The 14,948-nt window shown below is 36.3% G+C and overlaps 2 protein-coding genes across 2 annotated transcripts; both read left to right on the top strand.

Moving 5' to 3' along the window:
• LOC109231040 (peroxisomal membrane protein PMP22-like) lies at positions 5,880–9,609 on the top strand. The gene is made up of 7 exons (XM_019396569.1): positions 5,880–6,087; positions 6,279–6,377; positions 7,946–8,047; positions 8,295–8,370; positions 8,958–9,028; positions 9,129–9,214; positions 9,319–9,609. Exons 1-7 carry the CDS (start codon positions 6,016–6,018, stop codon positions 9,368–9,370), a joined length of 558 nt encoding a protein of 185 aa, XP_019252114.1. The 5' UTR covers positions 5,880–6,015; the 3' UTR covers positions 9,371–9,609.
• On the top strand, positions 11,294–12,891 carry LOC109231039 (probable F-box protein At4g22030). Its single transcript, XM_019396568.1, has one exon. It carries the CDS (start codon positions 11,393–11,395, stop codon positions 12,674–12,676), a length of 1,284 nt encoding a protein of 427 aa, XP_019252113.1. The 5' UTR covers positions 11,294–11,392; the 3' UTR covers positions 12,677–12,891.

The raw sequence follows: 14,948 nt of genomic DNA, 5'->3' as shown, positions 1-14,948 counted from the left end.
TTTTGAATTGGGCATCCAAGAAAGACTTCAAAGAGTTCATCTCAATAACATCATTACCAGCTCGCAAGATGTCATCAACATAGACAGCCAAGACAATTAGAGAATCAAAGGAGACCTTAGTGAATAAGGAATAATCATTCATGCTGGAAATGTAGCCTCTGGATTACAAGGCTTCAGACAGTTTTGAAAACCACTATCTAGAAGCTTGCCTAAGGCCATAGAGGGACTTCTTGAGTCTGCAAACCAGGGGAGGAGAGGAAGAAGGAGCAGATACATCAAGACCAGGTGGAACCTTCATATAAACTTCTTCATGGAGATCCCCATGTAGAAAGGCATTATTCACATCAAGTTGGAACACAGTCTAGCCCCACTTAGAAGCCAAAGTGAGTAAGCATTTGATGGTGGTTAACTTGACAATAGGGGAAAAAGTTTCAGTAAAGTCAATGCCCTCCTTTTGGGTGTCACCCCTAATGACTAACCTGGCCTTATATCTCTCAATAGAACCATCGGCCCTTTGTTTGATTTTGTAAACCCACTTGCAAGGAATAACTTTCTTGTGAGAAGGTAAAGGGACAATATCCCAAGTCTGGTTTGCCTTAAGGGCTTGGAATTCCTTTAGCATGGCCTCTTGCCAAGCAGGATGTGAGGCAGCCTGCTGGTAGAACTGGGGCTCATGCATGTGTATGTCAACAGAAGAGACCTTGGAAGAAGTAATAAGAGGATGAGAGGAAGAGACAGAGGAACATACATAATCTTTGAGATAGGAAGGTTGTTGGACTGTTCTGGTTGATTTTCTCAAAAGTGGAGGAGAAGGGATAATAGAAGAAGAATCGGATATAGAAGGAGGAGAAGGAGGTGAGGGAACAGGAGAATCTGGAGATGTGGAAACAGCAGGAGTAGAAGAAGATGAAGAGGAGGAGAATGTAGAATCTACAAAGTCTGAAATAGAGGAAGAGGGAAAGACAGAAGGATGATCAGACTTATAGGGAAATATATTTTCATGAAAAACCACATCCCTAGAAAAGAAAATGGAATGAATAGTGAGATTAAGAAGTTTGTAACCCTTTTTACCAAAGGGGTACCCCAAAAATATAGAAGGAATAGCTCTAGCCTGGAATTTATCTCTACCAAACTTAGGTGAAGTAGCAAAGCATAAACATCCAAAAGACTTTAAGTGATCATAAAGTGGAGGGAGACCATGAAGTTTTTCATAAGGAGACACACTCTTCAAAACAACAGAAGGAAGTCTATTGATGAGGTAAGTGGCAGTGAGAACACAGTTACCCCAATATTTAAGGGGAAGGTTAGACTGAAAAAGGAGAGCCCTGGAGATTTCCAATAAGTGTTTGTGTTTCCTTTCAATTACCCCATTCTGTTGAGAGGTGTGAGGAATAGTGGTCTGATGGAGAATTCCTTGGCTTGAGAAGAACTTGGTTGCTTCAGAATTACCACCAAGTTCAAAAGCATTCTCAGACCTAAAAGTTTGGACAGATAATTTTAAATGAACTTTAACTATGATAGTAAAAGCTTTAAGAACAGAAAGAGCATTGCTCTTGCAAAAAAGGAGGTGATTCCATGTGGCTCTAGTATAATCATCAACCAAAGTTAGAAAGTATCTGAATCCACTATAAGTTCTAGTGTTATATGGACCCCAAATATCAATGTGTACTAGTTGAAAAGGAGCAGAAGAGTGTATAACACTCTCAGGAAAAGGTAATCTCTATTGTCCTGCTAGAGGACAAACAGGACACATGAAACTTTGTTTGGAAGACACTTTATCAGATAAGAAAGGAATAGTTTTCATTCTATGATAAGGCATGTGCCCTAATCTTTGATGCCAAAACAAGTCCAATTTATTAAGGCAATGAAATTGATTACAATCAGGAGTACCATTAAGTGTAACAACATGACTGGATTTATCAGATACAATTGAAATAGAAGAAGGTAAATCACTAGAAGTAGAAACAGAATTAGGTAAACTACTAGAAGAAACATTCAGAGAATCAGATGGAACAGGAAAGAGATCACCATCTGGATGGAGATAGTACAGCCTGCCTGCAGCTTTACCAATTTTCAGTGGCCTCTTCAGAGAAGGGCCCTGTAAAGAACAAATTATTTTGGTAAAAAGTGCTGAATAATCTAGCTGACATATCAGCTGATGAACTGATATCAAATTGAAGTGAAAAGATGGCACAAGAAGAACATGAAGTAAAATTATATCATGTCTAAGATACATACATCCAGTTGATACAACTTTAGCTTTATATCCATTAGGTAGGGTGACAAGAAAAGGCTTGATTAATGGTTGAACATTAAAAAGAAGATGTTTATGTGGAGTCATGTGATTTGTAGCCCCTGTATCTAAGATCCAAGGATTGACACCTAATTGAGAGGATGCACACACATGAGAAATCAGTGATCTAACGCATCTTGCTAAACAACCTGCAAAGTGTGCAAAAGCAGATTGAATCACATTGGAGGCATCAGGGGTGGAAGTGTTTTTACATAATGAACTTGTTGGATACAAGGTTAACAAGTTGTTGGCACTGCTCTTGGTAAGCCCATGGGCTGAAAAATCAGCATGCTGAGAAGTTGGGTGAGTGACAGTGTAGTGGTGGATTGGAGCTTTCAGTCTGGACCACGACAGCATATTTCTTAACTCCTGGTGAACTTGAAATTCAGTAGGCAGGGAACCATTGGAGTCTATGCACTTGGTCTACAGTGTGGCGCAGGCTTCTTGCAGTAAACTCTGGCAAGAGACATTTGAGCAAGCTTTCCCTGGCCTCAACCGAATTCACCTCGCTTTGACTGTAATGTCCTTGTTGTGGTGAAGGCACTAGGAGACACCAGAAGAAAGGTGAGGTGGCATCACCGAGCAGAGTTAGGGCATACGGAGAGTGAGCTTCTCTTTGACTCTCATCTTGTTGTAGAAGACTATATGGCCTTTGCTGATTAGACGTGGAAGAGGATTAACATTAACATAATGGCAACTTTTGAAGATTGTTTAGGACTCATTTGAGACATTGAGAGCACTGAAAACAACTGTTGGCCCTCTATGATTTGGGCAATGCGACCACATGAACAGGATAGGACCTAACATATGAAGAGTTCAGTCTCATCCCACAAACTCCTCTATTTGGTGAAGTAAGAAGCTATACTCATAGGAGCCGTTGAAGTATTAGAAAACTTGGTTTCCCTTTGTATTTGGATGTATTTTAGACCCGTATTGGAACTGGCCAAGACTTTCATTTATATCTTTCCAGAACTGTCCCTTGAGCTAGGTTTTAAAGACACAAATTACACTCAACAGCTATTTCTCTGATATTGAGTTAGTTGTATCAGGCTTTGACATATCATGTGCATCCTTTCCAATATGGGTAAGTAAGGAGATCAAGGAGTGGGTTGAGATTGACTCTGCCATCTAAATATGCTGACGTGTTCGTTCTTGTGCAGAAAGGGAAGTGAGCAATATTGGCTACGTAACGAGAACGCCAACACCAAATCCGCAAACCACTGAATGAAGCGGATACCAGAGTTGACTTCCAGGATTCACATGGCGAGGGGTGATTAGAACGGAAGTAGAGAAGAGGACCAAAAGAGAAAAAGAAGGGCGGGAGCAAAACCATTGGAAGGTGAAGGAGAAGTTAACATCGTTTACTAACATCGTACGCACGCATTTTCAGGCAGTTAACTAAATCTAACATCTAAGAAACTACAGTAGTATGTTGAGTAATCAGAGATAAACTCAAATCAGGTACATGCAATGAGCATTAAAACAGCAAAATTAACAAACACTTGTGATTAGGAGTTGACCAAATGATACTGTCCTTCTTCTGAAAAAAACCCGAAGAAGTGAGGGTCTTGTTTTTAGCCATGAACCCTAGGTAGAGAAATTCCACAGAAACTCCCGTCTAACTTGAAGAATTATCAATGATTATCGCGATAAAATTCGAGAATATGCGAAGATTGAACGAACCGCCAATTTCACGAACGTATTCTAAAGATCGACGATCTGATACAGTCCTTGACGATTTCAAAAAGGCTACAATCGGAAGAAAGGTTGCGACAACGAGGAATCTAACATTCCTGCTTCTGATACCATGTTGAGTTCGAAGCCCGATGGCTATGGCGAAAAATAACAGAAGAAAACCCTAGAAGGGTTAAGAGGAAGAAGAATGAACGAAATGAGTCGGTCAAAGCTTAATTGACCAATAACTGATATTATTATTGAGAAGTCTCGTATTTATATTTACAAGTGTAAGAGACAAAAATAAAATAAAAATCTAAAAATGAAAATTACCAGGAAAATATAAACTATAAAAGGGCCTTCTGCTTTCCCTTAGTTAATTGGGCCTGTGACCAAATTGGGCCTGAGCTGTATTTTGGGCTAAACAACCGTGTGATGCGTTTGAAAATTAATGGGTGTTGACAAAGTGGGAAAAAGAGGGAGAATATACTTGAGAAATTTTTCATAAGCATTATCTTATTAGTAGTGACCATTTTGCTATTTAGACGGAGTTATAGAGTACCCTTTTCTGTGGTTATAAGATTGTATTTGATGTATTAAGTTATTTGTATTCAGAGATACAGTAGCAAAAATAGGCGGTGAATCAGGGAAGTCCAGCTAATTAGTTTTTGATATTCGAATGTAATTCCGACTGTATTTCATGGAGTGAAACATGGGATTACAGCTGGACAGATTTATTGTACTCGACTGGATTCGACTGTATGTTGCACGGGCGTGAAATAGGGGATTAAACTGTTTTTAAAACGGAAAGTGAATCAATTAACATAATAGACTCCTAATATAACTCAACAAACTCAATTATAACACACAAATTTTGTATTTTCAGTTATGAAAAAGATTCTCAACCCGAAAAATATCCCAAAAATATAGCAATCTTCAGAAAAATTATATAATACATCTGAATACATAAATTATATTAATTAAAAAAAACATATGAATACATTTATGGCATATAGCGAGACAGTGAATACAATGAAATACATAGAATACAGCGGGATACATTGAAATACAATGAGAAAAAAAGACACTGAATACAATGAAATATATGAAATACAACGAGATACATTGAATTACAATGAAAAAAAAGATAGTGAATACAATGAAATACATAGAAATACAGCGAGATATATTGAAATGCTCTTAAAAAAAAGTTAACATAATCTTCAAATTGCTCAACCCCAAACTTCAGACGACCTATTTTAGTCGACGATTTTCCGACGACCCATCGGATTCCGACCATGATTCCATAAGCAGCGATGAGAGAAAGAAGAAGAAAACGAGAAAGATCGCTGAAGAAGAAATTGCTAGCATCCGTAACGCATCTGAAGAAGTTAAAGTCCCAGAACTGAATTTGGCTAGCACCCGCTGGTAACGAATCGAAAGAAATTGCTAGCACCCACTGAAGAAGAAATTGCCAAGAAGTTAACGTCCCAAAAAATTCCTTGCCATGGAAAGGAAAAGAAGAAGAAACATATTGGCAGAAGAAAACAATCAAAATCGGAAAGGAAGAAGAAGAAGAAACATACTGGAGTTGGCCATGGAGATTTCGTTGCCTTCATTAGAGGGCAACATATTTTATGGCTTAAGGGTAGGAGATGATCATAAATAGCTATTTGGCTATAAAAATTAAAAGATAGTTATAGAATATTATTTATTTAAAATAAATAAGGTATCGATATAGGAGGTAACTATTCCAATCTATTTTACCTTCCAAAGATCCCATTTATAGAGTCATAGTAACTCATAATTAACCAAATTCCCAAATTGCAGAAACTTGTCACAGATTATTATGGGATTCTCCGTTTAAACTGATTCGGCTGCTTTAAATGGACCCCACACGATGTGACGCTTATATTTTAGGTACAGATTCGCCAAACTGTTGTAAATGTAATGAAAGCCAGAAGAAGGCAGTGAGTGAAGAGGAAGATCGAATCTGTTACTCTTCTCAGTTTTTGCTGTTCAACAAGTGAACAAAACCAACAACAAGAATGGGGTCAATAGCGAAAAAGGGTCTGCAACAGTACTTATTACAGCTTCAGCAACACCCTTTACGAACAAAGGTCAAACCTTTCTTCTTCAGTTTTTCTCTTTGATTTTTGAAGTGGGTTTGGGCTATTTTGAGGTGTTAGCTTAATTGATGATGTGGGTCTTCTTTAATTTCTTGTAAAGTTTCTATCTTGGTACAAAGATCACACCTTTTTTTCCCTGTAGTCTTGATTGATTGAATCATTGGAAATACTTATGATGGCAGTCAATAACTGCGGGAGTGTTGTCAGCGATTAGTGATATAGTGACTCAGAAGATCACTGGCATTCAGAAACTTCAAGTCAGACGTCTTCTCCTCAAAGTGGTACGATTCCTCTTGCTTCCCTTTGCATAGGTTTATACTTTTACTAGTACAAAATAATATATGGAGGTCATTTTTGCAAATTGTTATGCACTCCCATGGTTGCATTTTATCTATCTGAGCTCGAGTACTTTGACTTTGTTAATCTGATGAAGCTTTAGCATTTATGCACTTCCATGGTTGCTTTTGTGTATTGGTTTCTGTTTCTTTTGATAAAAGATCAGCTTGGTTCTGTAACACTACCTTAGACACTAGTCTCTTTCATTTCTTTTTTGATGATGGTGGTGATCAGCCAGTTTATGCACATGGACTGATGTTCTGGGCAGCCTGATATAACCCATAACTACTTGTATTGAGTAAACCTGCCCGTCAAGGTTAGAGCAGACACACCGAGTGTTATAGCTTGGAATATAAAACTTCAATGCCTCAATCACTCAGCCATAACCTTAAGCCCTAGTCTCTTTATGTTATGCCAACTGTACATCAATTTTAGCATCCAAGTGCATCAGGTACAGGAAGTTAACGCTAAGTGAACCAATTCGTTGTTAGCATGCTGTTTGGCTTAGATTGGAAGTGGTAAATTTACATGTCAACTGTCACCCAGGGTAACGTGATCAACTTTTCTCAAAATTTTCTAAAAATGGCAGAATTATTGGCTGAAGAGAGTGCATATTTCAGCAGAATTGATCTTAAATGCACTCTGGTTTACATTGGCACAGATGATATCATTGTTTCTTGAATCTTTATGTTTGGATCCCAGTGATCCGTTCTTGTTTGGATAATACTTCTGATATGCCCATCTGGTGACTTGATTTCAGATTCTAGTACTTCTGGACGAAAATTTTACGATTTACAGGGAAAAGTGTTTTGGTTATGAGCCACAAAGGATGTTACAGATATTTCTTTTTTTGCGTGAAGTCTCTTTTCTTGTACTGGCCCTATTGCACAAAGGCTTCTGCACTTGAGTCTTAGAACTGTAGCCTTTGTTGAGGAGAAGAGGGGTTATTTATGGCTAATCTTATAATTTCCGCTTCGAGATTGTCAAATCCTAAAACAGGAGGGGAACCTTACAAGTAGAACTATATGTGGAATATGATTACTTGATACACCACTATCCTAGGTAAGTTGGAAATCAGAAGAGAAAGAAATGTTTCAAATAATCAACGACTAGTATGGAATATGCTTGAGATCACTTCAATATCTTGAGTTGCTTCAAAGAATTGTGATTGAGGTCTGAGAAACTGAAAACAGGGCAAGTAGTTGCCAGTACGCATATACAGAAAACTTTCTCTCCTGGCTAACTTTAGTTGCAATGCAAGAGTGGAAAAATAATGGATATAGATGATTCATACAGCCGACCTCAACTAGTTTGAGACTTACAGTGTAGTAATTGGTGTAGGTTAAGTTTAGTTGCAATTCTGTGTCTAATTCTCTTCAATTTCAGGGTTGTTTCTGACATGGCACATCAAAATCATTTTTCATTTAGTATCATTTGTATTATATTCTTCTGCTTGTGCATGTAAGCTGCTATTTGGAATGCCATCATCTGCTTTGGCTGTAACTACATGCAGCTTTTTGGCGTTGTCTATCTTGGACCATTTGGCCATTTTCTTCACTTATTACTGGACAAAATTTTCAAGGGGAAACGAGACAAGAGTACAGTTGCCAAAAAGGTATGCTAAACTCTTTCTTCTTTGGATGATTAGGATAAGCATCAGGAAAAAGGATATTCTATCTTGTAACCAGAATTTACGCATTTATCTTGTACTTTATGGATCTGATCTACCTCCTTTTCTGTCTTCAACGTGAATGTATATTAATAAAACTGCTTAACTGTACACTCATGACCTGGTAAAGAACTGAACAAACAATGCTGATAAGTATACAAGAATGTGAACTTGCGATTTTAAATTGTTTCAGGTGTTGCTGGAACAAGTTACATCGTCACCCTGGAATAACTTGCTTTTCATGGTTTACTATGGATTAGTTATTGAAAGTGAGTTTCTATCTTGAGTTGCCACTGCCTTTCAACTTTGCAACTCATAAACTTTGCATGGTATACCATCACGCAAAACTTCAACATCATGTCTACAGCTAAATGTCCAAGTAGACAAAAATGGCCTTGCAGTCAAATTAGGATTTGTTATTTAAGGAGTCAAAGGCCCTGCGAATAGACATAATCTTCAAGTTAAAGAGTTATAATTGCAAAGAAGCTTATAGTATTAAAGGAGGAGCTCTTGAACCCTCTGAAATAGAACTTAAGAGGTTTTAACACTCATCTTGTAATGCATAAACTAGTTTAAAACGAGGAAATATATCTTTTTACCTTCCATCCTATCCTAGAAACAATCGAAAACAGGTGATGAATGTTCCATTAAAGGAAAGTAAGCCATGAGTTTCTTGTTTCCTTACATTTTCTTCTCCTTCGTGGAGCCATATGTTGCATAATTTTGAAAGATCTGCGGAAATGGATCTTATAACAGTCTGGCTCATTTAGTTTCCTGACCTTCCATTAGTTACAGGTATGATTATGCACACACGGAATAACGGTTTTGGCTGAACATTATCTTGTATTATGCACAGGAAGACCCTGGATCCAGGTGAAATCAAATATCAAGAGGGAATATCCAAAAGTGCAGTATACAGCTTGGACGGTTTGTCAAATTCGCCCTCTCGCAAGTCCAATTTGTTTTTCTAGTCTGTTCTTTAGTGAATGATGAGTGATGACTGTAGATATTCTTTATAAATGTGCAGTTTTGGCCAGTGGTTGGGTGGGTAAATCACCAGTATGTTCCACTGCAATTCAGAGTGATCTTTCACAGTATTATCGCATGTTGCTGGTATGCACCATTTCCCTGCTTGTTGCTGTTTATGCTACTGTCAAATATGTTCCGATCTTTATGATTTCATTCACAATGCTCTCTGTTTTTTTATCAATTTTCAGGGGAATATTTTTGAATCTACGTGCAAGGTCGATGGTTTTAAAAAAAGCTTGAAATCCTCAAAAGTTGATATATGAACATGGCAACATTTCCTTGTATAGTTCAAAGATAATCGTTGCTTGGGGTGCTTATTTTGTGCTGATCTTTACTTTTTTCTTTTCTTTTCTATTCTTCTTAAAAGCAAGATATCTTCATTAAATAAAATGGCATGCTTGTGATAGAGCACGTGCATACTCAAAATGTTTCTCACATGGCAATGTGAAAAGTTGTCAGATTGTGGCAAAAGTGTATTACTACTTTTTTTCCCCTCCTAAATATATCGTTCTCATCTTTGAATTTCAACAGTGGCTGGCTCGCTGATAATCTATGAACGTAAAAGGCATTAATCTTAATTTGAAACTTTTCTCACCTTTGAAATAATAAATAAAGTCCATCTCCTGAGTTGAAAAATATGTCATCATATACTCCTTGTTGTTTTCTAAAGCAGGAGTATTTTAGAATTGTATGAACTTTAACAACTACAATATCATAAAATTCCAAAAATCTCGGGGAATTGACAATCCACGTGATTTTTAAAATGATTTATCTTAGAAACAACGTAGAGAATTATAATTTAATACGCCTTCCAAATGCTATTATTTCTGGCCGATAAATGTAGACTGCAATTGATTATTCATAAAACTAATTGTTAGGTGTTTGCCATAATTTTCTTACCATATTTGGTTTTCCTATCTCTTGAAGGAAAATGACAATATAATTACCTTAACTGGGTTTTCCTTTTTGTAAAAAGAAATTATAAATCTCCAATATTTGGCTAGTCCTTTTTCTTGTAGGAAAAGGTTTGGACTTCTATAAATTGAGGATCCTTCCTTCACATTCAGTAGCATCCACAATGTAGCCATAGGGGGCTTGAGAGTCGTGTTTAGGGGGAGAACTTTATGGGACAAGTGTTAGTGTGTCACTTGTGTTTGCCTCTTCGTGAGGTTGTTCTCTCGATATTTTGTACTCTTTTTTTATTATAGTGGATTGCTCATCTCCGTCGTGGACGTAGGTCAGTTGACCGAACCACGTTAAATGTTTGTGTCTCTTTTGGTAGATTTCTCTTTGTTGTATGATTTATCGTCGTTCAAGGTTTGTTTTGCTAGCTTCCGCATAACACCTGCTTTTTCGGTCCTAACCCTAATTCAGTACGGCTAATTGGTGTTAATTGTGTAAATAATCACGCACTCAAATCTAGTTTCTTTCGAATTTATTACAAAACTTTATTTTGGTATCCCGTAAAATTCTTCTCATCACTTTGCGACGCAGGTCGAGCTAATAATTCGATCATGCAAACTAAAAAAAGAGAAAAAGAAAAAGAAAAATAAAACTAGATATGTTTTTTTATAACAGTTTGGATCTTGTTTTCCGAGAACCGGTGTCTAATGTCCGTGTTTTATTATAATGCTATAACAATTGAAAATATAAACAAAAAAATAATCGTACATTTTTTCATTATTTCTTGCTTGTAATAGACTGGTTAATGAAGCAAATCCACTTATAGATTTATACAAAACAATCATTTTACTTTCAAGAAATGTGGTTAACTCTTAATTAAATTCAATAATTGAAAGAATGTAATTTAAGCAAGTAGTATCATACATGAAATGTATAATTGAAACACAGGATTTGAGTTCGTTAGTATAGTTTTGGCTGTTTCAAATATCAAACAATCAAACCCCATAAAAATTTTCCTTATATTGAAAGTCAATACAAGTAGACGACAAGAAAAAAAAAAAAGTCAATAAGAGTACGTGCAATCAGGCAAGGGCTAAGCCAAAATAAGAATTAGTCTTGGCCATAAGGCAAAGTAAGAAATTGTCTTGGCCATGTACCCATTCAATTCAAACTTTGAATAACTTGCTATTATTTCAAGTCTTTTTCCAGTCAAATCTTACATCCATTGTCAATTCTCTCTCTCTATATATATGTCCAATGTCTTCTTTATTTACCATAATTACAATCAATTAGCAGGTTTTCTTCTCTTTTTTTCCAATCATAAATCACCATTTAACATCCCATTGAAGAACAAAAAAAATGGCATTAATCCTCCAATCTTCAAGTTTCTTGAGTTCTTGCAGTTCTTCCGTTCCCTCAACATCATCTTGTAGTTGCAGAAGAGGATTAATTAGAGCAAATATTAATATTCCAAATAATCAGACAATTAAAATCTCCCTTCCCAGGTTTCAAAGAAGAGCGAGATTAGTGCAGGAACAAGAGTTGATTAGTGGATTTTCAACCATAAGCACCAACAACCCAATTGAGAAACAAGTTAGCCCATCAAGAATTGATCCTGATCCGCTGGTTATCAAGAAGCTTTATGCAATCAAGGAGGCAGTTGCAGATAGAGTTGAGATGCATAGGAATATTGGGGAACAGAGAAGCCAGTGGAACAATATGCTTTTGACATCCATTAATGGCATAATTCTAGCTGCTGCTACAATGGTTGGAATTGCAGCTACTAGTGGTGATTCTGTTTTGGGACTAAAAATGTCTTCCACTTTGTTGTATTTGGCTGCTACTGGCATGTTGGTGATCATCAACAAGATCCAACCATCCCAGCTAGCTGAAGAACAAAGAAACGCGACTAGGCTGTTTCAAGATCTCTACAACCAAATTGAAACAACTTTATCAATTGGTTATCCTTCAGCTGTTGATGTGAAAGAGGCTATGGACAGAGTATTGGCTCTTGACAAGGCCTACCCACTCCCTCTTCTTGGCGTAATGCTAGACAAATTTCCATCTTCTGTTGAACCTGCTATTTGGTGGCCTCAACAACGTCGTAGACAGCCTAAAAGGGTCAGTGACAGCGACAAATATAATGGCTGGAACGGGAAATTGGAGGAGGAAATGAAAGAAATAATGGGAGTATTAGGCAGAAAAGACCAAGAAGAATATATTAGTCTGGGGGAGAAGGCCTTGAAATTGAACAAGTTTTTAGCCATCTCTGGTCCTTTACTCACAGGCTTAGCAGCGGTTGGCTCTGCATTTGCAGATTCTTCTCCTTCTCATGGATCTTGGGCTGCTATGCTTGGAATTGTTGGTGGCGCTTTGGCAAGTGTAGTTAACACAGTAGAGCATGGTGGACAAGTTGGAATGGTATTCGAAATGTATCGAGGTAACGCTGGTTTCTTTAGGTATATGCAAGAATCTATTGAGTCTAACTTGACAGAAACGGACATGGAGAGAAGAGAAAATGGTGAAGTGTTTGAAATGAAGATGGCTTTGAAGTTAGGCAGAAGCTTATCTGACCTAAGAGATATTGCTGCTGCTTCTTCATCTAAGGGAGAAGGAATTGAGTTCGGAAGCAAGCTTTTCTAAAACTCTAACTATTCATAGTGTAATGCATGGACAAAATCAAGTACATAGCATTGTCTATAATTAAGAGTAGGGCTAACTCATTCTTTCAGATTCAAATGTTACTTAATTAAATTGCTTATAACAGTTTCTCAGGCCATCTTGCCTTGATTGTTATTCCTCTTCATTCAATGAGAGGAATAAATATTCATCTTAGTATAGTTCAGTTTGTTCCTTGACTTCAACCTTTATGCTTTGACAAAATCACTTAACGATGGTACGCGCGCACATATATCAATAGGAACAGTTTAGTACTATGCCGTGCCATGTTATCTCTAAGGACATCCCAACGCTGCTGCATTTCGCCATAATATAGTCAGTTTTTGAAGAAAATTAGCTCAAATGCTGCTGCATTTTTGGCTGCAAAATAGGGGACTATTGCCTATTACTTTATTATTATTTTTATTATTTAACCTTTTTAAATTTATCTCTTTATATATACCTAATGATGTTTATGTATTCTCTTTATAATATTAATTTTTACATCTTAACCGTGACGTATACTTTTGATAAATTAATTTTCGTGCATTTATTATTTTTATGTAAAATTGTAAGTTATAATTGTATAAAAAATATAATCATCTAAAAAATGAATGGTGTAAATATAAAATATTAAATGTTGCTAAAATTAAAAGGTGCGGATATAAAATATTAGATATTGCTAAAATTGAAAAGTGAAAGTTGAAAATACATTAAATTAAAATACATAAAAATTGAAACTATAGTAAATAGCACAATAATTTAGTAGGGACCTATGTCGTTTCCAGATACACAAAAATTATTATAGTATTAAGTGAATGGGGCCGAGGATTGTTGTGGCTGTGACTGTGAAAATTGTTGACTTCTTTTATACATTATTCGTTGTTGTTCTTGTCGCAAAATTCACGACGAGTCGGATCGAGAATGAGCATGATCTTAATGCACCAATTCAAGATGATTGGGAATGTCCACCTCCAATAGTAGAAATGGTAGTAGATGAAAATAACCGATTTGAATAATTTTTAGCTCGGCACAAATGAATTAAGGACAAAGGTGCTCATTTTGCACTTCATAATGCATTAATAGATCATTTATGGGAGCATACTAAAGGTGAAAATTGAATATTTATGTTGTATTTAATCTAAATTTTACCATAATATAATAGGTATTACTTATCTTGTATCTCAATGATTTTACTTTATAGAATTATCCGTTAATATATATAATCTATAATATTTGCTTACAAATTATATTATTAAAAATTTATGGTATAAAATAATTTTATATTAAATGGTTATATAAGAAAGGAATATAAATTATATGTGATGAATATGTAAAAAAAAAGATAGAATTTCTTTAATAGAAATAAGAAAATAAAATTTAAATAAAAGATAATATTGAAGAGAGAGAAGAATATAAAACAGAATATTCTTTTTGGAGTGAAAAATGGATTAATGGTTGGAGTAACTTTATTCCATTTTGGAGGAGAAAATGGAGGCAAGGGTTGGAGATGGCCTAAACACGTGAATGAACTAGATTAGAAGACAACATGGGACTTTGTTATACCTTTGGATCAAAGCTGAAATTTGGTCTTGGGTTCCTTAGATCCAGTTCTTCACCAGAGATCTTCTACTCCTCAATACTCCCCCTCAAGCTGAAGGGTGGAAGATGTCTAACACACCAACCTTTGATACTAAGAAATTATGTTGTGCAGTAATCAATCCTTTTGTTAGAAGGTCTGCTAACTGCAATGAAGAAGAAACATAACATGGATGTATGAGCCCTGTCATGATCTCTCATAAAATGACAGTCTATCTCGATATGCTTTGTTCTCTCATGAAATATTGGATTCCTAGCTATTTGTATTGCTGCCTTATTATCACAAAACAAAGAAATAGGTTTAGACACAGTTATCCCCAAGTCTTCTAGTATTCCTGTCAGCCATGTAATCTCTGCAGTTACAACAACCATACTTCTTTACTCAGCTTTTGCTGAGCTCCTGCCCACTGTTGGTTGCTTCATTGACTTCCAAGATATCAACAAATTACCTAACTTCAAAATATAACATGTCACAGATCTCCTTGTATTAAGGCATGATGCCCAATCTGAATCACAATATGCATTGAAATGATCAATGGCTCCTGCTTCCATCAATTACCCCAGACCTGGTGCCCTTTTTATATATCTAACCACTCTCAAGGCTGCCTCCATATGTGATTGTTAGGGTTTTGCATAAATTGACTCAAAGTTTGGACTG

This window comes from Nicotiana attenuata, chromosome 8, assembly GCF_001879085.1.
Source record: "Nicotiana attenuata strain UT chromosome 8, NIATTr2, whole genome shotgun sequence".
NCBI lineage: Eukaryota > Viridiplantae > Streptophyta > Magnoliopsida > Solanales > Solanaceae > Nicotiana > Nicotiana attenuata.
The sequence above is the reverse complement of the archived record's forward strand: the minus strand, read 5'-3'. Positions and strand labels throughout refer to the sequence as shown.